Below are 26,266 nucleotides of genomic sequence, written 5' to 3' on the forward strand. Positions count from 1 at the left end.
GGACTGGCATAAATCATTGTAGGAACAGAGAGGAATGTTATGTGAAAAAAGGTTTGCTGAACGTGACAGAAGCTTGGTAAAAAAAAAAAAAAAAAACTGTAAAAGCGTTGCATAAAGGATAGTTGGAAGAAATTCAAGAAAAAGGCGATTGTATAATGTATGTGTATCATAAAATGGAAGTGTGTGCTAAAACCACCGCCCTATGTTGGAATGTGGGGTGGAGGAGGGGAGGGACAGCACTGCCCTTCATCTAACGCCTACTTTATGCCCACCACCCCAGCCCTGCCCAGCCCACTTCCTGAAGGCAGCCATCTTGCTGCTCCTGTTTTGTCCCTTCCTGCCCTGCCCAGTACACTTCCTGATGGCAGCCATCTTGCTGCTCCTGTTTTGTCCCTTCCTGCCCAGCCCAGTACACTTCCTGGAGGCGGCCATATTGGTACACCAAAATTAGACAAATGGAAGGCCAATGCCTTGAGTGAGCCGCCTCTACCCAGTGTGTCCGGTCTTACAAGTCAATGGTACATTCTACGTGGCACCGGATGTGCTGAGCAGAATCCCAAGTTGTCTATGGTCCACAGGACCCAAAGATATTGGACGTTTAAAAGGTACCCCCAATTATGGTGGAACTGAAGCCTGGAGCTCCCCTACCCAGGAAACCACAGTACCCACTGAAACCAGCGCAATCCAAGGCCATCTTGAAGCAGGTCAAGTCCCTTGTGGCAAATGGTGCACTCATACCTTGTACCTCTCCATGTAATACGCTTTTGTTCCCGATAAGAAAAGAAGACACCCAAAGGAGAACCAGAGAAGTACAGGAGGATACAGGACCTCCGAGCAGTGAATGAAGCCACTGTCTTAGAGACACCTATCGTTCCAAATCCCCACACTTTACTCACAGGGGTACCTCCGACAGCAAAATATTTCACCGTGTATCTTCCCTGCAGATACTTCTTTGTTGTTTTATCCATGAGGAGCAGCAATACACCTGGGCAGTTATGCCACAAGGGGGCGCAAAATTCCCTGAGCCAGTTTGCCAAAGCCATGACCACCATACTGGGCACGTGGCAAAAGGAACATTCGGCAGTGGTCTTTCTGCAATATGTGGATGACTTTTCCTCTGTGCTGATAACCTGCCCACGGCTGAAGAAGCCTCAGAGAGTTTACTATGTTACTTGGCACACCAAGGCTGTAAGGCCTCTAAACCGAAGTTGCAATGGTGCTCTACAACAGTCGTATTCTTGGGCCACTGCCTCTCACATGGAACAAGGCATCTTATGGAGGAAAGAGTTAAGGCCATCCAGAACTTGCCACTCCCTTTAGGCCAGAAGCCACTCCATGCCTTTCTTGGCCTCATATCCTACTGTAGGTCATGGATTCCTGATGCTTCTTGGTTTATGCAACCACTCTACGATGCTCTCAAGTCTGAGCCTTTCCATCTGTCCGAAAAGGCCAACTCCAACTTTTTGGCTCTAAAACGCTTACTTTCTTCAGCCCAAGCCCTGGTTCTACCAGACTACGAGACACTTTTCAAACTGTTCATGTCTGAACGCCAAGGCCATGGCACAGGAGTATTGGCCTAGTCCCATGGCGACCGCCTACGACCTGTAGGCTCCTACTCATGCCGTTTGAACCCAGTGGCTAGAGGAGCACCGTCGTGTCTGCGTGCAGTTTTCGCTGCTCAAGCTCTGCTGGATAAGACCTCTGATATCGTACTGGGACATGAACTTGTTCTTCTGGCACTGTATGCCAGTGCTGCCATTTTAAACCAAGTCCAACCTAAACATTTGTCCACAGCGAGGCATCTTAGACTACAGTGTTCCCTCCACCTTCCTGATAACGTCACTCTCCTACGTTGCCAAACCCTGAATCCGGCCACTCTCCTCCCAATTGCTGAGGGGGGTAATGAAGGTAATGCAGAAAGTGGAGAGGATGATGGAGCCACTGAGCCTCATAATTGTCTTGAAGTGATGAAAATGGAAATCTTCCATCTCCCCACAGTTAGTGAAACACCTCTGCAGGATCCAGACTTCACTTTCTTTGTTGATGGTTCCAGATATGCAGATGAAGGAGGCAAATATTATACAGGATTTGTGGTCACTACACAGACTCCAGATATGCCTTTGGGATGGCCCATGACTTTGGACCCATATGGAAGGCAAGAGGATTTATGACTGCGGCAGGTACGTCCATAAGACATGGAGCAGCCCTTGGACGACTGCTGGAAGCACTCCTTCTACCCATTCAAGTGGCTATTCTGAAGGTAAATGTTCATGGGAAATTAAACTCTTCAGAAGCCAAAGGCAATAATCTGGCAGATTTGGCGGCAAAACGAGCGGCCATGGGACCACCAGAAATGGAAGGAGAGGTGACCGGAAAGTGGGAACCAATGTTCACCTTACAGACCTTACCTGTGGACAGAAACTACCTCAAGGAACTCCAAGAAGCAGCAAGTCAAGAAGAAAAAGAAAGCTGGAGATGGAGAGGAGCTATTTTCAAAGACGGTCTGTTTGAGTGCAACAAGAGGCTTTGTTTACCCAAGAATATGTTTCCAGCTGTAGTCCAGTAGGCACACGGAGCAGCCCATGTGTCAAAGAGCCTCATGAACTCTGTCATCAACAAGTACTATGTAGCGCCTGGAATCACCACATTGACGAACAATTTTTGCAGAACATGTGCCATCTGTGCAAAATGCAATCCGGGACGCACAGAGAAGACACCACAGAAACACTTGGCCAAACCCCTATACCCTTTTCAAAGGATACAAATTGATCATATCCAGATGCCAAAGAGTGGGCGGTTGAGTACACCCTAGTGGTGGTGGACATGTTTTCCAGTTGGCCAGAGGCCTTTGCTGTAACTAACAGGACTGCTAAAACAACTGTGAAGAAACTCCTCACTGAGGTTGTAGGCAGATATGGGCTTCCAGAGGTGATAGAGAGTGACCAGGGCCCCGCTTTCACAGCTTCAGTAACCAAAGAAATATGGGCGGCATTAGGAGTCACTCTGGCGTTCCATACCCCCTATCACCCCCAAAGTAGTGGGAAAATAGAAAGAATGCTAAAAGTAGCCCAAGAGACTGGCATGAGTTGGCCAGACAGTCTGCTTATTGCCCTATTTAGTGTCAGATACACACCAAGAGAGAACACTCCCTATCCCCTTATGAGATTTTGTTTAGCTCAGCCCCCATATTTGGTTGTTATTTTCCACAACAGTTGCAATTACAATTTGATGTGTTAACTGATTATGTGACTGTATTATTACGTGAATTAACCCGTATCCATGTCCAAGTGTTTTCTCCATTCCAGATTCTGAGTCAGATACAGGAACTCACAGCCTATTACCCGGAGATTGGGTATTAGTAAAGACATTTATGAGGAAACATTCCCTTGAGCCAAGATATGATGGTCCATTCCAAGTTCTGCTGACCACAGCCCCTTCTGACAAGGTGGCCAGGAAGAACACTTGGATACACGCCTCCCACTGCAAGAAAGTCCCGAACCCTGAGGGAAAGGCGTCATCTACACCATGACAACTATGTTGTATATCCTTTTCTAATGAGTCTGATAGAGGCTCAACAGGTGGATATCACCGAAATAGGTGACACCACTATATTTTGGTACAACTCATCCAACACTCATGTAGCTATTTACACCTTTGATTTCTGTAGTATAGATCCCATGTGGTGCTATGACCATAATCTATATGATCTTGATACAACGAGCATGTTCTGATAGTAGTGACCAGGTATACATATGTGTCATGGATGATTACTGGGGACCAAAAGATTAGAATAAGATTGGAAGGGATTTGGACTGGTGAGTATGCTCTTGCAAAGGTCATTATGCCTCTCCACATCCTAGCAGAGAATATCCCTGACCCAACGCCTGGCCATAGGAGGAAACGAAAAGCTCCTTCTGGTAGTTTTGACCCACATGTGTATATAGATGCCATTGGAGTCCCAAGGGGGGTGTCTAATAAATTTAAAGCCAGAGACCAAGTAAAGCAGGTTTTGAATCCCTGATTCCCATGATAACTGTTAATAAAAATGTAGATTAGATAAATTACATATACTACAACCAACAGAGGTTTGTGAATTACACCAGGGATGCCCTCCAAGGAATCGTTGACCAGTTAGCCCCTACATCCTACATGACATTCCAGAATAGGATGGCTCTGGACATGATTTTAGCAGAAAAAGGAGGTGTCTGTAAAATGATAGAAGGAACCGAAACATGTTGTACATATATTCCTGACAATACTGGCTCGAATGGTAAGGTTACTCTGTCTATAAAGAAATTGGAAGATCTGTCAGTTGAGTTGAAAAAGAATTCAGGGATCACAGACTTGTGGGATCAATATTTCAGCTGGATGAGTGGGTGGGAAAAAGTGCTCGCCCAAATAGGGGTAACTGTACTAATAATTCTAGTTCTTTTAGCTCTGATTGTATGTTGTATTCTACCATTTGTAAAGAAGTTAATAAGCAAAGCTGTAGACAACAGAACACCTACCTTCCTGAACCAGGACCAAGAGGATCCCCATATGATGGATGAAGGAAAACCTTATACCCCATTACGGTCCCTCCCCGCCAATAGTAATCTCACAATTTTGTAGGGATAGCATCTGACTTCTTTATGTACAAAGTCTGTGGCAAGGGAGGTGATGAAATAGTCATCACTTGTCTAACGTACAGCATAAAAGAGTTCCAAGGTACATAAGGACAGATGAGCTAGGTCTTATAGGGACAGAGTAAAATAGTCATTTTAAGGGGGGACTGTGATGGATTTGGTAAAATGCCTATTTCGTTTCCTATTGAATATATATATATATACGCTATTTCTATAAGTTTTATAAATATTTACTTTTATACTTTAATACTATTTCTTTCCACATATTTATAAATGTTTAGCATGAATATATATGCTGTGTGAATATTTTCTGCCTGCTGGGCTTTGTGGTACTTTAAGAAATCCTTGCTTAAGAAATATTTGCTCACAGGAACAGACCCCCTCCCATCGTGTGATTTGGAAGACAAAAGAATGTTTTTCTCTTTTTAAGATAAGACTGAAGAAGATCACACCTATACCATGACGGAGATTGTTTTCGTGTAAAGTGACCAATCAAAGACTAATATAATGCTTATGCTGTTATCACGTGATGTTCGCATCATTTTTCATATATAAGCTCACGGTTTCATTTCAATAAATTAGAGAGAAGTTTTCACAGACCAAACGTGTCAGTGTGAGTTTCTTTATGTGCGCACATTCCACAAGCTGGCCAGCGTCATAAATTTTGGACAGGAACAGATAAGCACTGGATGATTAAGTCCAAGACTAAAACAGTAAAGGAACCGGATCCTCCTCGCTCACTCCTGCAAGTCTGCTGCGGGTTCTGTCAGTCTCCCTCCTAGACTCCGCCTCCGACCGCCATTCCAGCAGGAGCTCCGCCTCTAAATACACACTCAGGGAGGAGAGAAAGGGGAACCCGACATCATGTGACACCTTTTATTACATGGAAATACGAAAATCAATGGGACTAATGCAATCACATTTACTGCAAAATCAAAGGGGCCAAAATCCCCCCCCCCGGCAGTCATATATTTCTGTCCCCCTTGGTGGGAGTGGAGGTGACCCCTCTATAAGGATCTACAGTCCATACACACCCAGCACAAGGCCGGGGTCACACTACCAGACGCTTCTCGGGGCTGCAGTTCCTCTGAGCTCCACAAGGTGGGGATCTCACTTCTACCCACACAGGAAGTCTCTATGGAAGACAGACAGGAAGTGATGTCAGGTACAGACAGGAAGTGATGTTAGGTACAGGCAGGACGTATAGAGGAGACCTTGGTGGAAGTAGCAGCAGAGGAGGTAATAAGATGTTATTTTCTATTTACACCCAGTAACCCCCCGTCATGTCTGTCCTCAGACTTCTACCCAGACAGGAAGTTCCATGAATAAGGAAGTAGAAAGGAGACATTCCTGGATCTGGCAGCAGAGGAGGTAATATGTAGATGAACCCCTTCAGGGGGAGGAGTTGATGATAATATATTTGCTCCCAAAGCTGGCCTACATGGTTCAGTTTTATCGTTCAGCCAGCGGGATGACCATAAAACCTGAAGTGATTCCCCCATCCACACATTGGAGGTGGATGGGGGAATCCTCCCCACTGCACTCTTGTATTCTGACAATGGGGGGACTCCTCCGCTCTCAGAATACACGGATCAGCACTGAAGCTATTGGCTGCAGCTGCTGGGGGAGTGGCTTTTATCCAGCAGTGACCACACATGGGTGGAAATGTGAGCGATCCCTGCTGAACCCGCTGAATTTCCATGGATCTATGGTCACCTTCAGTGACTTCCTCCCCTCCCCCTCATCTCCTTCATGATGGAGACTATTGTCTGCTATTTACACTCCGTTCCTCCGCACGTCACCTGATCACATGACAGCTTACTTCCACAGATTCCAGACAAGTTTCTGGATGGTAAAGGTCAAAGTTCACTCTTCAGTTTAGGAGAGGTAGGACGCACCCAGGAACAAGGATTTGGTTTATACAGGAGCCTCATATAGAGGACCCCTCAAATCTCCCCATCCAAATGTCCCTCCATCCAGAGTCTATATGTCCTATGACATCACACTGACCTCACAGCTCCTCCTCCCAATGTCCCTCCATCCAGAATCAGAGAATCCTATGACATCACACTGACCTCACAGCTCCTCCCAATGTCCCTCTATCCAGAGTCAGAGAATCCTATGACATCACACTGACCTCACAGCTCCTCCTCCCAATGTCCCTCCATCCAGAGTCAGAGAATCCTATGACATCACACTGACCTCACAGCTCCTCCTCCCAATGTCCCTCCATCTGACACGCTCTTAGGATGTGGGGTCCCTTGGTATCCTCACATGTAAAGTGGGACTGTTGGTCCTGCGTTGTATGTAATGACATCAGAATGCTGCAACAAGCCTATACCCTGCGTAGTGTGGGGGTCCTGTGGGGGGAAATTATACCTCAGCCTGAAGTGGGGCTTTAATAAAATGGAGACCTGAATGGAGAGGTGAGGAGGATTCTGGGAATATCATTTGATGTGACTATTTGTGTTCAGATGTAGAGTTTTCCTCCTGTGAAGTCTGGAGATCATATGACATCACATTGCCTCCACCTCCCTCCCTGATAGAAGAGAGAAAGAAGAAGAAGATTCTAGAAGTCACCAGAGAGATCACTGAGCTGCTGACAGGAGAGGTGAGCGGTGCCGGGAATTCTGGGACATTCTCCAGTAACAGACAAGGGATGTGTCTGGATGGTGACTGTATCATTGTGTGTGTCAGGTTCCTATAAGGTGTCAGGGTGTCACTGTCTATTTCTCCATGGAGGAGTGGGAGTATTTAGAAGGACACAAGGATCTCTACAAGGACGTCATGATGGACAATCAGCCGCCCCTCACATCACCGGGTAAGAGGAGACTTTATTGTAAAGGAGAGAGCAGTACGGAGGATCCACCTAGATCCCCCATCATCTGATAAACACATAGAAACAATGGATTCAGTCAGTGTGTGTGTTTCCTACAGATGGATCCAGTCATGGGAACCCACCAGAGAGATGTCCCCGTCCTCTGTATTCCCGGGATTCCACACAGGAAGGTCACACCATCCCTCACCATCATCAGGTAGATGAGGAACAATCACTGATAGTATCATTAGGATCTGTACATTATCTGCATTGTTACCATTGATGTCATTTTTATTATATATTCAGAGTGGAAACCTGAGAGATCCTAAAGTTGAGGTTAATGAAGAGATAAAAGAGGACGAGGATGAGGATGGGGGGATGGAGGAGTCAGAGCTTCTAAAAGAACACAAAGATCTGTACCAGGACACCATGGTGGAGTCATCCAGCTACAGGAACCCACCAGAGAGATGTCCCCGTCCTCTGTATTCCCGGGATTCCACACAGGAAGGTCACACCATCCCTCACCATCATCAGGTAGATGATGACAATTATTGGTAGTTGTGATTTATACACAGCATGTTTGTTACAATGAATGTTTTATTATATCTTTCAGAGTGGAATCCTCGGGGATGATAATATTGATGTTAAAGAAGAGTATAAAGAGGAGGATGAGGAGTATGGAGTGATGGAGGAGTTTTCAGAAGGACACAAGGAGATGATGGAGCCACCTAATACCAGGAACCCACCAGAGAGATGTCCCCGTCCTCTGTATTCCCAGGATTCCACACAGGAAGATCACACCATCCCTCATTGTTACAAGGTTGGTGGGATGGAGCATCTAGAACATGAATTCATAGAGACAATGTGTGGATTTTTTATGTGATGTAACAATAGTAACACTTATGTCTTACAGATGTTATTTTCTTTTCTTCCGTTGGTTTAGGTTGAAGATCTGATAGATATAAAAGTTGAGGTGAAAGCAGAAGAAGAAGAAGAGGCGTATGTGAGGGATGATCAGCAGTCTATGGAGGAGGATGGAATAACGGGGACATTTATAGAGGAGGACACTCCTACAGAGATCAGCACAGGTGGGTCATGAACACTAAATCCATTCCTCCACCCATACTGCTCACTGATTGGTCCAGAGTAGGGCGGGGACTGGGTGATATCAGCCTGTAATCCCCTGGTCACTTTCCTGAGCTGTGTTCCCCGTCCTGTATTCCTGGATTTCTCTCGGATAATCTTCCTTCTCTGTGCTGCAGACACAATTTATGTATCTAGACTGGATTTATGGAGGTTCTGGGGTTCAGCTGGCAGCAAAATGTTGATTTTTCCTATAAGCATTGCATAATGTAGGCACCCAGGACATGTGACTGGGGTCTCCTGCCTTGTGCCTGACTCTTCCAGGGTACCTTCTCTGTTATTTCCTGGCTGTGCCGGGTGGAGGGATATGTCTGTAGTGTCTCAGACCCAAGTCACTGAGTGCAGTCTCAGGAGATGGGAGGCAGCGGTGTGGGATCTCTGCAACATGTCTACAGTAAACATGTACCGTATTTGCCGGCGTATAAGACGACCCCCCTACTTTTCCTGCTAAAATGTAGTGTTTGGGCTATACTCGCCGTATAAGACTACCCCTCTTCCAATGCACACCAGTGGGAGGAATAGTGCCCCATCATTGGTATCAGTGGGAGGAATAGTGCCCCATCATTGGTATCAGTGGGAGGAATAGTGCCCCATCATTGGTATCAGTGGGAGGAATAGTGCCCCATCATTGGTATCAGTGGGAGGAATAGTGCCCCATCATTGGTATCAGTGGGAGGAATAGTGCCCCATCATTGGTATCAGTGGGGGGAATAGGTGCCCCATCATTGGTATCAGTGGCAGGAATGGTGCCCCATCATTGGTATCAGTGGGGGGAATAGGTGCCCCATCATTGGTATCAGTGGGAGGAATAGTGCCCCATCATTGGTATCAGTGGGGGGAATAGGTGCCCCATCATTGGTATCAGTGGCAGGAATAGTGCCCCATCATTGGTATCAGTGGCAGGAATAGTGCCCCATCATTGGTGTCAGTGGGAGGAATGGTGTCCCATCATTGGTGTCAGTGAGGGGTGGAATAGTGCCCCATCATTGGTGTCAGTGGGGGGAGGAATAGTGCCCCATCGTTGGTGTCAGTGGGGGGGGGAATAGTGCCCCATCGTTGGTGTCAGTGGGGGGGAGGAATAGTGCCCCATCGTTGGTGTCAGTGGGAGGAATAGTGCCCCATCGTTGGTGTCAGTGGGAGGAATAGTGCCCCATCGTTGGTATCAGTGGGAGGAATAGTGCCCCATCATTGGTATCAGTGGGAGGAATAGTGCCCCATCATTGGTATCAGTGACACCAATGATGGGGCACTATTCCTCCCACTGAGACTTGCTGACCCTGTTCTCGTATGGTGCTGCTGCAGCCAGCATATGTGGTTGCAGCAGCACCTCTACACAGAGCACTTACCTGCTGCTCCGGCACTCAATTTTCGCGGGGCCGCTCGGCTCCGCCCCCTCGCCGGTGATTGGCCGCCTGTGTGCCTTTCCTGAGCTACAGTTCTGGCGGCCAATCACCGGTGAGGAGGCGGAGCCGCGCAGCCGCACGAACATCCAGTGGCCGAACTGAAGGAGACGCCGCGCTTCCTGGACCGGATCGTCGTGGGACTGGATCCAGGTAAGAGACGTCAGCCCCTGCAAACCCCTGTACTTAATGCCGCAGCCCCCCTAACATGTGTACCGGCGTATAAGACGACCCCCGACTTTTGAGAAGATTTTCAAGGGTCAAAAAGTCGTCTTATACGCCGGCAAATACGGTAATCTTCCACTGATTACTGAATACCAATATTATAAGTCCTGACCCTTACACTGTATAATTTATAGAAAAAAATATGCAGCGCTAAAAAACATATATCTTATAAAGGTAAGTATAACCATACAGTTGCAAGAAAAAGTATGTGAACCCCTTGGGATTATGTGGAGTTTTGCATGAATTGGGCATAAAATGTGCTCTGAACGTCATCTAAGTCACAACAATAGAAGAACACAGTCTGCTGAACATAATACTACACAAACGTTAGATGTTGCCATGGTTTAATTGCACATAACATGTAAACATTCACAGTGCAGGGAGGAAAAAGTATGTGAGGCCCTAGCTTAATGACTTCTCCCAGAGCTAATTGGAGCCAGGAGTGAGCCAACCTTGACTCCAATCAGTGTGATGATATTGGATGTGTTGCTGACAGCTGTCCTTCCCTTAAAAAACACACACCTGTTTTGGGTTTACTGGTTTCAAGAAGCACTGTCTGATGTGAACCATGCCTCGCAGAAAAGAGCTCTCAGAAGACCTACGATCAAGAATTGTTGACTTGCATGAAGCTGGAAAGGGTTACAAAAGTATCTCCTTGAGCCTTGATGTTCATGTGTCCACGGTAAGACAGACTGTCTACAAATGGAGAAAGTTTAGCACTGTTGCTACTCTCCCTAGGCGTGGTCGTCCTGTAAAAATGACTGCAAGAGCAGAGCGCAGAATGCTGCATGAGGTAAAGAAGAATCCCAGAGTGTCAGCTAAAGACCTACAGAAATCTCTGGCACATGCTAACATTTTTGTTGACACATCTACAATAAGTAAAACATTAAACAAGAATGGAGTACATGGGAGGACACCACGGAGGAAGCCATTGCTGTCCAAAAAGAATATTGCAGCACGTTTGAAGTTTGCAAAAGAGCACCTGGATGTTCCACAGCACTACTGGCAAAATATACTTTGGACAGATGAAACCAAGATTGAATTGTTTGGGAAGAACACACAACACTATGTGTGGAGAAAAAAAGGCACAGCACACCAACATCAAAACCTCATCCCCACTGTGAAACATGGCGGAGGGAGCATCATGGTTTGGGGCTGCTTTGCTGCCACAGGGCCTGGAGGGATTGTTGTCATTGATGGGAAAATGAATTCCAGAGTTTATCAAGACATTTTGCAGGAAAACGTACGACCATCTGTCCGCCAACTGAAGCTCCGCAGAGGATGGGTGATGCAACAGGACAATGACCCAAAGCATACAAGTAATTCAACAAAACAATGGCTGCAACAGCACAGAATACGCCTTCTGGAGTGGCCCAGTCAGAGTCCTGACCTCAACCCCATTGAAATGCTGTGGCATGACCTTAAGAGAGCGATTCACACCAGACATCCCAAGAATATTGCTACACTGAAACAGTTTTGTGAAGAGGAGTGGTCCAAAATGACTCCAGATCGTTGTGCAGGTCTGATCTGCAACTACAGGAAACGTTTGGTTGAGGTAATTGCTGCCAAAGGAGGGTCAACCAGTTATTAAGTCCAAAGGTTCACATACTTTTTCCTCCCTGCACTGTGAATGTTTACATGTTATGTGCAATTAAACCATGGCAACATCTAATGTTTGTGTAGTATTATGTTCAGCAGACTGTGTTCTTCTGTTGTTGTGACTTAGATGACGTTAAGACATTTTATGCCCAATTCATGCAAAACTCCACGTAATCCCAAGGGGTTCACTTACTTTTTCTTGCAGCTGTAAGTGGCCGCTGATATGAGTGCAAAATGGTGCAAAGGACATCTTGGCTTGATTATTGCGAGCCTCACAAGGTGGAGCCATTTAGGAGTGTGGAGTCAATGCTTAGAGCTGCCTGATGAGTCTGTGAGCGGAGTGAGACCCCCGAGTGTGAGTTATCATCTTGAGTGTCCACTGCTGAGCCTGATGACCCCGTAGCCTCAGACCAGATCCGATGACCCCATCATAAGAATATACATATAATGCGCATATTATATGTACTTCTGGTAAGTGCATCACCTCACCAGATCTTGGCACCAGTATTGATGGTCACGAAGCACGGATCACCTTGCATGATGGACATCATTATTTTGTGATTGGACTCACTAGGACTGTCATGTTATTACTGTTACGTCATTCATAGACGTATTTCCACTGCACTACTTTTGCGCTCATATCAGCGCCCACTTATAATATACGGTTATACTTACCTTTATTTTTTATTTTTGTATTAACAATTTTTATTAGTTTTCACATATACATATATAGTGGGGCAAAAAAGTATTTAGTCACCACAAATTGTGCAAGTTCTCCCACTTACAAAGATGAGAGAGGCCTGTAATTGGCATCATAGGGAGACCTCAACTATGAGAGACAAAATGAGAAAACAAATCCAGACAATCCCATTGGCTGATCTGGAAAGAATTTATTTGCAAATTATGGTGGAAAATAAGTATTTGGTCACCTACAAACAAGCAAGATTTCTGGCTCTCACAGACCTGTACCTTCTTCTTTAAGAGGCTCCTCTGTCCTGCACTCATTAGCTGTATCAATGGCACCTGTTTGAACTTGTTATCAGTATAAAAGACACCTGTCCACAACCTCAAACAGTCACACTTCAAACTCCACTATGGTGAAGACCAAAGAGCTGTCGAAGGACACCAGAAACAAAATTTTAGACCTGCCCCAGGCTGGGAAGACTGAATCTGCAATAGGCAAGCAGCTTGGTGTGAACAAATCAACTGTGGGAGCAATAATTAGAAAATGGAAGACATACAAGACCACTGATAATCTCCCTCGATCTGGGGCTCCACGCAAGATCTCACCCCGTGGGGTCAAAATGATCACAAGAACGGTGAGCAAAAATCCCAGGACCACAAGGGGGGACCTAGTGAATGACCTGCAGAGAGCTGGGACCAACGTAACAAAGGCTACCATCAGTAACACACTACGCCGCCAGGGACTCAGATCCTGCAGTGCCAGACGTGTCCCCCTGCTTAAGCCAGTACATGTCGGGGCCCGTCTGAAGTTTGCTAGAGAGCATTTGGATGATCCAGAAGAGGATTGGGAGAATGTAATATGGTCAGATGAAACCAAAATAGAACTGTTTGTTAGAAACACAACTCGTCATGTTTGGAGGAGAGAGAATGCTGAGTTGCATCCAAAGAACACCATACCTACTGTGAAGCATGGGGGTGGCAACATCATGCTTTGGAGCTGTTTCTCCGCAAAGGGACCAGGACGACTAATCCATGTACAGGACAGAATGAATGGGGCCATGTATCGTGAGATTTTGAGTGCAAACCTCCTTCCATCAGCAAGGGCATTGAATATGAAACGTGGCTGGGTCTTCCAACATGACTATGATCCCAAACATACGAAGAAGTGGCTTTGTAAGAAGCATTTCAAGGTCCTGGAGTGGCCTAGCCAGTCTCCAGATCTCAACCCCATAGAAAACCTTTGGAGGGAGTTGAAAGTCTGTGTTGCCCAGTGACAGCCCCAAAACATCACTGCTCTAGAGGAGATCTGCATGGAGGATGGGTCAACATACCAGCAACAGTGTGTGCCAACCTTGTGAAGACTTCCAGGAAACGTCTGACCTCTGTCATTGCCAACAAAGGATATATAACAAAGTATTGACATGAACTTTTCATATTCACCAAATACTTATTTTCCACCATAATTTGCAAATAAATTCTTTCCAGATCAGCCAATGTGATTGTCTGGATTTGTTTTCTCATTTTGTCTCTCATAGTTGAGGTCTCCCTATGATGCCAATTACAGGCCTCTCTCATCTTTGTAAGTGGGAGAACTTGTACAATTGGTGGTGACTAAATACTTTTTTGCCCCACTGTGTATATATATACATGCAGACATAGTGTCACATAGCAACAGTGAGGAGGCCATCAAAACCGTACATTTGGAGAAAGGTGGGAGGAAGTGAAATTATCCCATGGGTGCCACACTGCCTCGAACACAGCAATCGAACAGGCATGTAGAGCAGTCAGGTACTCCATCTGTCTCACATCAGCAATAATTTTAAACAGAGTTGGCATCGAAGGAGGTATAGAGGATAGCCAACACATAGGAATGCTTCTTCTAGACGCTGTCAGGATATGTGTGGTGAGTTTCCTGGCCATTTTGGGAAGACCTGGGAATGGCAGACTCAATAAAAAGTACAGAGGTTCAAAGGGAAGGGAGGTATGCAATAGCAATTGTAAAAAGGACAAAACCTCTTCCCAAAAGGGAACGATGGATCCACACGTCCAAAAAATGTGGAAGAGAGAGCCAAGGTCTTTCCCGCAACGCCAGCAAGCGGAAGAAGCATTCGGATTAAAGGCATGGATTACATCAGGAGTTTTGTACCACAGCATCATCATTTTGTATGTATTTTCCTTATAAACCACACAGACAGAAGATTTACATGAGTTTTCCCAAATTTTCCTCCACTGCATCAGATCAATGTCACATTGTAAAAACTGGGACCACTTGCGCATGTAGTGGTGAGTGTCATTAGAGAGGGGGGAGGCATCCATAAGAAGTTTATATGTATTACAAATTAAGCCCCTTTGATGTGGACCCTGTATGCACAGACGCTCAAAGGGAGTGGGTTTCCCAATAGTCAATGTGGGGGACATGGTAGAGAAAAAGTGGCATATCTGGAGGTAGATATATAAGTGTTGGGAAGGTAGATCCTTTTTCTGGAGGTAAGCGAATGGATGCAGCCTCCGAGTCACGGGTGTACTAAATGACGTAGTTGGAAGAGGTTACCTGTGACCCAAGGGAGCACCCGGGACACGGCCAAACTGTCTGGAAGGCTGGGGTTGAAGAGGACATTAGTCAGTGCGGAGCAATCCGATGTCAATGCAAACCTAGTCTTACATTTCTGCCAGATACTCATGGAGAATTGCATGGGGCCAAGGAAAAAATGATGGATAGGGACAAGGTCCACCACCGAGGTCAACCAGAGGAGAGAGCAAGAATGAGTCAGAGTCAATTGTAAGGACTAGATCTCAGTCCACAGGTTGGGAGGGTTATAAGACCACGATGCGAGGAAGCGGAGATGAGTAGCATAGTAATAGATCACGATATCCGGTGCCCCTAGGCCTCCCCTAGAGCGCAGAGAGAGTAGTACACTACGTGCAATTCTATGTCGCTTATTATGCCAGATGAAATGTAGAAAGGATTTCTGGAGGGAGTGTAGTCTGGACATAGGAACAGGAATGGGGAGGGTCGCAAATAAGTACAGAAGTTTGGGCAGTACAGTCATTTTTATGACATTGATGCGTCCCAGGAAGGATATGGGAAGGGTATCCCAAAATTTCAAGGAGCGAGAAATAGCTGTAAATAAGGGGGGGAAATTGGCGTCATATATAGAATCGTAGGAGGAAGTGAGACTAGTACCCAAGTATTTTAGAGAATGAGTGCACCATCGATAAGGGAAGGATTCCTGGAGAGACGTGAGAACAGCTGGTGGGATATGGAGTGGAAGTGCTTCAGTTTTGGAAGTATTAACCTTGTAACCCGAGAGAGTCCCAAACTGACATCAAATGTTTTGCAGTACTGGAAGAGAGATTTGGGGATTCGAGAGTGTAAGGAGGATATCATCCACAAATAGAGATAGTTTGTATTCATGGCCATGGGATAATATCCCTTGTATGTCGGGGTGAGACCGAATTGCAATAGCCAAAGGTTCCAAGCAGAGGATAAACAATAGAGGGGAGAGTGGGCATCCCTGTCGCGTACCATTCGACATCTGGAAGGAGGGGAGAGAAAGGAGGCCAATCTGACCTGCGAGGAAGGATAAGAATAAAGAGCTTTTAAAGCTGCCACGAAGGGGCCACGGAAGCCAAACTTCTCCAAGACCATAAACATATAAGGCCAGCTGAGGCGGTCGAAAGCTTTTTGGGCATCTAAGCTCAATAAAATGGTGGGCGTAGCAGACCGATTAACCAAGTCAACCAGGTCAATGGATCTCCTAGTATTGTCCACTGCATGTCTGGCAGGAACAAAGCCTACTTGGTCTCTGTGTATGAGCTTGGCTAGGATATTAGTAAAAATCTTGTAATCGGAATTAAGTAGGGCAATAGGACCGTAATTATCTAAAATAGAGTGATCTTTGTCCGGTTTGGGAATTACGGAAATGTATGCACAGGAAAAGTCAGCCTGGGGAGTAATACCCTTGAAAAAATCCTGATAGAGAGAGAGAAGATGTGGAGCCAGGATACCAATGAAAGTCTTGTAGTAAGAGTAGGGAAGTCCATCTGGTCCCGGCGATTTGCGTGAGGGGAGATGTTTGATTGTATCAAATAGTTCCTCAGAGGAAATGTCAGCATTAAGGGCCGAGATGTCAGAGGGCGATAGCTTCGGCAATAGTAGAGGATTAAAAAACCTATCGAAAGAAGTCTCTGTGAGGGGAGGATGGAGATCTGGGGTCAAACAGTTGTAAAGGGACTCGTAATAGGAGCCAAAAAGGGAGACCATTACATGGGGGTCATAAGTAGGGTCCCCATTCGGTTGGATGAGATGGTCCGGCAGTGTAGAGGGAGTGTAGAGGGAGTTTGGGCTTTGAGTCTAATAACGAGCATGCGGTGAGGTTTGTTGGAAAATTCATAGAACTTCTGCTTGACCCAGAGAAGAGATTTAGTGGACTTACAGGCATTAAGAGCCTTGATTCGGTCACGGAGAGAGGTCACTTTACGCAGCCCAGAAATAGACAGTTTTGCGAGAAGTCTACGTTCAGCCAAAGTTAACTGGCGGACTAGGGTAGTCCTGGCACTCTGAGGATTTCTTCAGGCGAGAGCCCATGGAGATACACAGACCTCGAAATACCGCCTTGTGGGCTTCCCATACGGTTGAGTTGGATGGTACAGAGCCTACATTGTGGCAGAAATACATGTCAAGTCCCTGTGAAAGCTCAGCACGGAGATGTTCCATGGTTAAAAAGGTTTCATTAAGGCGCCACTGACCCACCTTAGGCCTAACAGTAGGGAAAAGGAGATTTAAGGTCAAGGAGGCATGATCAGACCATGTGATAGGGTTGATATCAGAGGAAACCAGAAGGGGGAGCAGAGGAGCTGAAATAAAAAAGTGATCTAGGCGTGAATAACTACGATGAGGAGTGGAGTAAAAGGTGAATTGTTTGTGAAGGGGGTGCCGGATCCGCCATGCATCAAAGAGACGATTTTCCCTGATCAGCTTACGAAAAGATTTTGAAGAGGAACATTGCCGCTTCGAGGGAGTAGACTCAAAAAGAGCCTTCCTATCTTTATGTGGTGAGAGGATTAAGTTAAAGTCACTCCCTATAATCATGTGTGGAGTAGGGAAGGAACCTAATTTGGTGAGTGTTTGTGTAAGAAACTGTAACTGACCTGAGTTGGGGGCATATAAGTTCATCAAGATAAGAGGAGGATCACCGAGTGTACATTCTAAAATAATGAAGCGACCATGGTGGTCGACCCTGGAGCAAACGACCCGAAGGGAGCAATGTATCCGAATCAAAATTGCCACTCCAGCCTTCCCAGATGGGTCAAAGGCCGAGTAGGATTGGGAAAAAAACCATGAGGCAAAATGAAAGGAGCCCGTTAATTTAAAATGGGTCTCCTGGACAAAAATAATGTCTGCTCCTGAAGATCGGAATTCCTTCAAAGCCATCCACTGCTTCTGAACGGAATTAAGGCCTTTGACATTATATGACATAAGTCGCAAAGCCATCACAAAATAACAATAGATATAGCATGTGTACCAGCAGGAAAGGTAAATGGAAAACCATTGATGAAACTAAACAAAAAACAAATGACATTAATAGATAAACCGGAAACATAACAATAAAAGACATAGATATCCGTGAGGATATACACTTGGGAAAAACAACTATACCCAAGTCGTCCAGGCCAGGCCAGGCCAACACGACAACCGAACATAACAGTCGTCAAACCCGGCCAGAAAATCAGAGCAAATGAAAGCACCCAGCAAGGGCTCAGCCAGGGGAAAAAAAAAAGGGGGGGTAGGGAAGGGGGGTGGGGGGGAGAGAAGGGAAGGGAAGAAGGGAGGGAATAAAGGACAACCCCGAAGTATCCACAGGAGAACACTCTAGAAGAGCATCAGGTAGGCTCATCTCTGGAATGAGGACAAGGACATTGTGGAGTATGTGAAAAATGCTTCCGACCCCTACAAACTGGTGTCCAAATCTTTTTGGGAGTAACAGAAGGGCGAGATGGAGTAGGCGGTGATGAGGAGGCGTCTTCTGGTAGAGGAGGTACTCCCAATTGCTTCAGAAAGGAGTCCGCCTCTTGGAGATCACATAGAATAACTTGGGAAGTGTCTTTGGAGACAACCAGCTTGAAGGGAAATCCCCAACGATAAGGGACACAGTGGTGTTGAAGGTGCGTGGTGATTGGTTTCAGTGCCCGCCGTTTGGCCAGGGTGATCGGAGAAAGATCACAAAAGAGCTGGAGCTTGTCCCCTTTAAATTCCAAGGAAGGCTTTTTGCGTACGGAGGCTAGCAAGGCTTCTTTGCTTTCAAAAAAATGAAAGCGGACGATGACGTCACGAGGTCTGGTACCATCAGCAGGTCTAGGGCCTAGTGATCGGTGGGCCCTGTCCATGCGCCAATCTGCTTCTGGGACCATGGGGGCGGTTGCGATGAAAAAGGATAAGAGATGTCGGCGGAGTTGGGAATCGGCAATAGACTCAGACATACCGCGAATACGGATGTTCTGCCGACGTTCCCGGTTTTCCAAATCTTCTTGTTGGAGCTGGATTTGTGACATGGTGTGTTTCAGATACACGTTATCTTCTTCTAAGACATGGACGTATTGCACCAATTCATCAAATTTGTTCTCCAATTGATCCGCACGCTCACCGATCTGAGCTATTTCCCCTCGAAGATCCAAAGCCAATTTGCCCACTTCGGTGGATATAGAGGCGGTAATGTTGCGTAAAAAAACTTGAAGTTTTTCCTCCAATGCAAACACCGTGAGAGAAGATGAGGAGTGAGGAGTGGAAGGAACAGTGGGAGGATGGCTCAACGAAGGGTGTTCTATTGCCCCCCCCCTACCAGTGTCAGGGGCTCGGGATCCTTCATCTGGGGGTTAGGAGACCGTGGGGATGCAGGGGATGCTGGCTGCACTGTAGAGCTGGTGGCTGCAGTACCTCCGGCCGCCACTGGGGGCCCAGAGCTCGTTCTCCGGGTCTCAGATGTAATAGAGGCCGGGGATTGCGGCCTGGTGAGGAACCGCTACAGCAGGGATGGCCGCGGGTCACTCGGCGGTGGGGAGGGGGGCTTCCAGTGCCCAATATTGCCCATTGTCTCTCTCCCCTTATCGTGGGGGCCGGGTGCAGAGCTGAGGTGACTCACCCAGGGATGCTCGGAGGCCGACGCTGCGCCATGGGTGAGTTGCTAAGGCCAGGGAAGCAGGGAGCCTCAGAGGAACACGGCCATCACCTGTCCTGGTCCCGCATGCGCCCCCCTTACCTTTATAAGATATATGTTTTTAGCGCTGCATATTTATTTCTATTTATCATTTTAAGGTGTTGAGGTTTTACCTTTTATATGCTGGCTGCTTTTTTTCCACTTTTAATATTGCGTTCACATTTACACTTTATATATACTGTATAATTTATATTTGTAACGGAACCGGACCCCAAATGCGCTAGTATTTCCGTTAGACTCTCGCTTCCCTGTCCGAACATTATCCACGGACACCACCGCTGACCATACAGGAAATAGACAGCACCAGACTCTTCTTAAGACAGGAAGTGAGACTGCTTTATTGTAACACAAACACAAGATATACACATGGTGGGGAAATACAAACAGTAACAGGAAACACATCAGCAGGCCATCCCATCAGGGGGAAGGGCTGCTGGAAACACCCCCCACCAAACCAAGACACACCATAGAACAATGAGATACTCCCACTGGCATTAGACAATACACACCCAATAGAACAATGGGATACTCCCAGTGGCATTAGACAATACACACCCAATAGAACAATGGGATACACCATGTGGCAGTAGACAATACACACACAATAGAACAATGGGATACACCATGTGGCAGTAGACAATACACACCCAATAGAACAATGTGATACACCATGTGGCAGTAGACAATACATGAACACATACATCCCATAATAGTTTGCTGGCAAGGAAGACACAATAGAACAATGGAGAAACCACATGGCAGTAAACAATGAACAACCCCCACACCCCACCTATACATGTCTACACAATACTAGGACATTCCACCCTGTACCCCTAACAGGCACAGGGTGATTTACACATAAGAGGGATATGGGGAGCTGCAGCAGGGGTCTACCCACCACTCCAAAGGAGGCTGTGCCCCCCACCCAGAGTCACTCCCCTCACAATATTGTACATTACATACTCCTGGACCCTGCACTATATACTCTGTTGTACATTACATACTCCTGACCCCTGCACCATATACTCTATATTGTACATTACATACTCCTGACCCCTGCACCATATACTCTATATTGTACATTACATACTCCTGACCCCTGCACTATATACTCTGTTGTACATTACATACTCCTGACCCCTGCACTATATACTCTATGTTGAACATTACATACTCCTGACCCCTGCACTATATACTCTATGTTGTACATTACATACTCCTGACCCCTGCACTATATACTCTGTTGTACATTACATACTCCTGACCCCTGCACTATATACTCTATGTTGTATATTACATACTCCTGACCCCTGCACTATATACTCTATGTTGTACATTACATACTCCTGACCCCTGCACTATATACTCTATGTTGTACATTACATCATCCTGACCCCTTCACTATATACTCTATGTTGTACATTACATACTCCTGACCCCTGCACTATATACTCTATGTTGAACATTACATACTCCTGACCCCTGCACTACATACTCCTGACCCCTGCACTATATACTCTGTTGTACATTACATACTCCTGACCCCTGCACTATATACTCCATGTTGTACATTACATACTCCTGACCCCTGCACTATATACTCTATGTTGTACATTACATACTCCTGACCCCTGCACTATATACTCTATGTTGTACATTACATACTCCTGACTCCTGCACTATATACTCTATGTTGTACATTACATACTCCTGACCCCTGCACTATATACTCTATGTTGTACATTCCATAGTCCTGACTTCTGCTCTCCCCCCTCCCCCACTGCTATATATACACATAATATGGATTCTCTTTTGTTCCCCCCATTTCCTCCCAGCTGGACATTTTATATCGGATGATGTGATTGGAGCACAGACTTTTACATGGTGATAATAATGTGATAACATCCTCCAACTTTGGATAATCTTCCTTCTCTGTGCTGCAGACACAATTTATGTATCAGTTCTGGTTGTTTCCTCACTCTCTGACTAAGGTCCATGAATAAAGAAATGACCTGGTAGGAGATCAGAGAAGCCATTTCCTAGTTCTCTTGAGGGTGGAACTGTAAGCTCCTCCGAGACCAAGCTGCCTGATGTGGGCGGAGTCCTGGTTTGGGGGAACCAATCAGCTCCTGTCTAATAATCCTCTGTCTTTTAGTCCATGGCCGGGAGATGAGGAAAACCTCCGAGGATTGTCTCACTTTGACTCCAGACTGGAAAGTAGAAGATGAGGACATCACACAGTCTAGTCCAGGAGAAAACCCGGCTCCCTCCAATGTCCATCCGGCACCACCCAGTGTAGATGGACCATCGGATTCCTCGTATCCTGAGGAACCTCAGACTGTGCGGGACCGGGCCGGCCTTCCAACAGGGAAGAGGTTATCCTGTACTGAGTGCGGGAAGAGGTTCCATTCTACATACCATCTTAATGTGCATAATAGAACCCACACGGGAGAGAAGCCGTATTCCTGTCCTGAGTGCGGGAAATGTTTTTCAAGGAAGTCCCATCTTTACAGACATCAGAGATCTCACACTGGGGAGAAGCCATATTCCTGTGCTGAGTGTGGGAAAAGTTTTTCACTGAAGTCATACCTTTGCAAGCATCAGAGATCTCACACGGGGGAGAAGCCGTATTCCTGTCCTGAGTGCGGGAAATGTTTTTCAGTGAAGTGTAATCTTTACACACATCAGAGATCTCACACAGGGGCGAAGCCGTATTCCTGTCCTCAGTGCAGCAAATGTTTTTCAATGAACTGTAATCTTTACACACATCAGAGATCTCACACGGGGGATAAGCCGTATTCCTGTCCTGAGTGTGGGGAATGTTTTTCACAGAAGTCCAATCTTTATAGACATCAGCAATTTCATACAGGTGAGAAGCCGTATTCCTGTCCTGACTGCGGGAAATGTTTTTCAGTGAAGTCCAGCCTTTACAGACATCAGAGATCTCACACAAGGGAGAGAAGCCGTATTCCTGTCCTGACTGCGGGAAATGTTTTTCAGTGAAGTCCCATCTTTACACACATCAAAGATCTCACACGGGGGAAAAGCCATATTCTTGTCCTGAGTGTGGAAAATGTTTTTCAGATAAGTCCAATCTTTACAGACATCAGAGAACTCACATGGGGGTGAAGCCACTTTCCTGTCCAGAGTGAGGGAAATGTTCCTCACTGAAGTCCTGTCTTCCTATACATCTGGGATTATAAAGAGGTAGACAGATCAGACTGGGGTCAGTACCCCTAGGGGATGGAATGGGGGGAGGGCTATGGCAGATGATAAGAAGGTTCCCATGTTACAAACAACCAGTGGAATTGGTAGCATTTGTAGGAAAATAAAAAATACACAAAATCCGTGTGAACAAGGTGTCAGTGAATGTACAAGGTGTCGGTGAATGGACAAGGTGTCAGTGAATGAAAGTGTTTGTTCCCCAATGCCAGAAGTGTGCCCAGCACAATAGGTGAGTTGGAAGGTTTGGTGCATGAAGAGAACTAGGATTGAATTGGTATTGCTGAATCTTGGCTTCATTCCTCACATGACTGGGCCATTCATATTCCTGGCTAGGTTCTCTTTCGGAGAGACGGGGGAAATAGGAAAGGGGGTGGTGTCTGTCTCTATGTGAGAAGTGATCTCAGAGCGAGTGTGAAAGAGGACCTAGTTGATGGAGAGTGTGATGAGGCTGAAGTATTATGGGTGGAGCTGCACATGGGGGGCGTACTACAAAGGTCATCATTGGAGTTTGTTATAGGCCTCCCAGTGTTAATGAGGAGGTGGAGACTCAGGTCCTCCCACAGATGGAAAGGGCTGCAAGGACTGTCACAGTGATAATAATGGGGGATGGCAAATACCCAGAAAGTGACTGGAGTAATGGTACTGCAGGAACAGTTAAAGGGCAAAAATATATAAACCTACTACAGGACAATTTTATGGTCCAGTTCATAGAGGCCCCAGCTAGGAATGATGCTCTGCTGGACATGGTCATCTCAAACCATGCAGATATTATTACGAATGTCCATATAAAAGAACATCTGGGTAGCAGTGACCATAACATGATTTCATTTATTGTTAGCTGTAAACAGCGAGCACATACGAGAAAATAAAAACGCTCAACTTTAAGAGAGCTAATTTTCCGAGAGCTGCTCTCCAAGACTTAGACTGGGAGGGAATTCTGGCATCGATGAACACAAACCAGAAATGGGAGTTCTTCAAAAAGCCTGTATGTGACCACACTGCAAAATATATTCCCATGGGCAACAAGTATAAAAGGCTACAAATCCAACCTATGTGTCTTACGGCCAAAGTTACAAAAGCGATAGATAATAAGAAAAGAGCTTTTATTACATATAAAAATGAAGGAACGCTGTGACGGAGGAAAGGCAGGACAGAACACACAGAGAGGATGACAGATGCACAAAGCTTTATTGAGACAAACAGATGGCAGTCCTTCAATACGGGGGTGGCAGAAAGGGTGGATTTGCCACTCAATGGTAACGAGGGTCCCCACCCACTTATAGTCCACTAGGAGAGCCAAGGGGGTGTCCCTGTAACAGGGGTAGTCCGACACAGGAGAGGGGTGCGAGGAGTCACCACCGTAACAGTTCAGGTAGCAGTGAGGAAGCAGGTACTCACGGAGAACAAGGGGCTCAGTCCAGGCAGGGGATAGATCCAGGCAGATTCACGGGGACAGCAGAAGATTCCTCCACAGTGCAGGGATTGCAGGCAACACAGACAGTCCAGGAGATGAGGAGGAGGACGGGGGATGAGAGGAGCTGGCGCTCAGCACAGCCGTCCCTCACACACCCAGCCAGGAGAACACACTGGGGGTTTCCTTGCTCTCTCTTAAGTATTGAGCTGGTAACCTGATACTTCCTGTCGGGTTACCATGGCAATGGGTCCTGTTCAGAGAGTTCAGGAATTTGGCATAAGGGGGAAGGGAGGAGGGGTCCAGAGTAATTTAATTAGGCCATTAGGCCAGTGACACAGGGGACAATTGGAACAATACAGAGCAGAACTCTGAGGGCATGTGATACAAGGCATTAATAAGGGGATTAATAATTGGCAGGCTCCCATACCGCGACAAACGCGATCATCGTTTACACATTACAAAGAATAGAACAGAAGATGCAAAAAGGAAATAAAGGCACAAAAACTGAAAACAAACGACAGAAAGATATCAGGACGACCCCAAAACATTCCTCCAATATATGAATAGTAGAAAGGTCCGGTCCCAGCATGGAGGCCCTTTACAGAACCATCTAGAGGGGGGGGACAAAGAGAAGGACAATGTATGAAATCCCTTCTTCAGCTCTGTGTATACAAAGAAGTATGGGGGGGCTCTTGTCCATAATGGGGGGTGGTACTGACACCCCCCAGATGATCCACATTAGCTCACAATTGATATGATCCAGAAATATTTGTACAGAATAAAGGTGAATAAAGCCCCTGGACCGGATGGCAGACACCCACGGGGCCTTAAAGAATTCAGCTCTGTCATCTCACAGCCATTGTTTCTCATTGTTAGGGACTCTTTAATGACTGGCATAGTACCACTGGATTGGTGTAAGGCCAATGTGGGGCCAATATTTATAAAGGGGACAAAATCTTTCCCAAGTAATTATAGAGCTGTTAGTGGAACTTCTATAGTTGGGAAGATACTGGAGAGTTTAACCCCTCCCCCTCCTAAGGACTTACCCCCCTTCCTGACCACGCCTCTTTTTGCTTTTGGCGCTGCACTTGTTCAACTGATAATTGCGCGGTCATGCAATGCTGCACTCAAACAAAATTTATGTCCTTTTTTTCACATAAATAGAGCTTTCTTTTGGAGGTATTTGATCACCTGTGCGCTTTTTATTTTTTGCGCTATGAACAAAAAAAGACCAAAAATTTTGAAAAAAAATGATATTTTTTACTTTCAGCTATAAAAAATATATAGTAAACTCAAAGTTAGTTATAAGTTTAGGCCAAAATGTATTCTGCTCCATGTTTTTGGTAAAAAAATTCCCAATAAGTGTATATTGATTGCTTTGTGTGATAGTTATAGCGTCTACAAACTATGGGATAGATAATGGAATTTACACCATTGTTTTACTATACAGCGCTGCACTAGTGTTACTGACAATTGCGCGGTCATGCAATACGGTACATAAATGAACATGTAACTAAACTCTTCTTTAAACATAGATGAATCTATCCCAATATACAATAAAATAAATTGTAAAATAAAAATAAAAAATTATATATCAAAATAAATGTCCCAAATGTCTCTGTAAAGATGTCTTTCCAAATTCCAGAGCAAACTCGTATCATCTTTAATCATCCAGTATGGAAATTCCAAAATTCTTTGTGAACCTCAAAAAAATAAACTTCTGATAGTGTATTACCTTTAAACTGAACATACATGTAAAATAGTGAAAGAACCGTGTATCATGCCAACTGCATACCGTGAGCTCACACGTGAAAAAACAATTCCTCTACCAATATATCAATCTCTGAATATGTAAATACACTCGTGACAAGAATCAGAAGAGTGACCATTCCAAGTCCAAACGATGAAACGTGATCACC

The 26,266-nt window shown here is 45.8% G+C and overlaps 1 protein-coding gene across 1 annotated transcript; it reads left to right on the plus strand.

Moving 5' to 3' along the window:
• Positions 1-3,687: 3,687 nt before the first annotated feature.
• Positions 3,688-23,055, plus strand: LOC149444303 (uncharacterized). Its single transcript, XM_089654698.1, has 4 exons — positions 3,688-3,744; positions 8,057-8,263; positions 8,387-8,531; positions 21,864-23,055. Exons 1-4 carry the CDS (start codon positions 3,688-3,690, stop codon positions 22,709-22,711), a joined length of 1,257 nt encoding a protein of 418 aa, XP_089510824.1. The 3' UTR covers positions 22,712-23,055.
• Positions 23,056-26,266: the final 3,211 nt, after the last annotated feature.

Source organism: Staurois parvus, unplaced genomic scaffold (assembly GCF_062004578.1).
Source record: "Staurois parvus isolate SC_StPar_1 unplaced genomic scaffold, SC_StPar_1.0 ptg000790l, whole genome shotgun sequence".
Lineage (NCBI taxonomy): Eukaryota > Metazoa > Chordata > Amphibia > Anura > Ranidae > Staurois > Staurois parvus.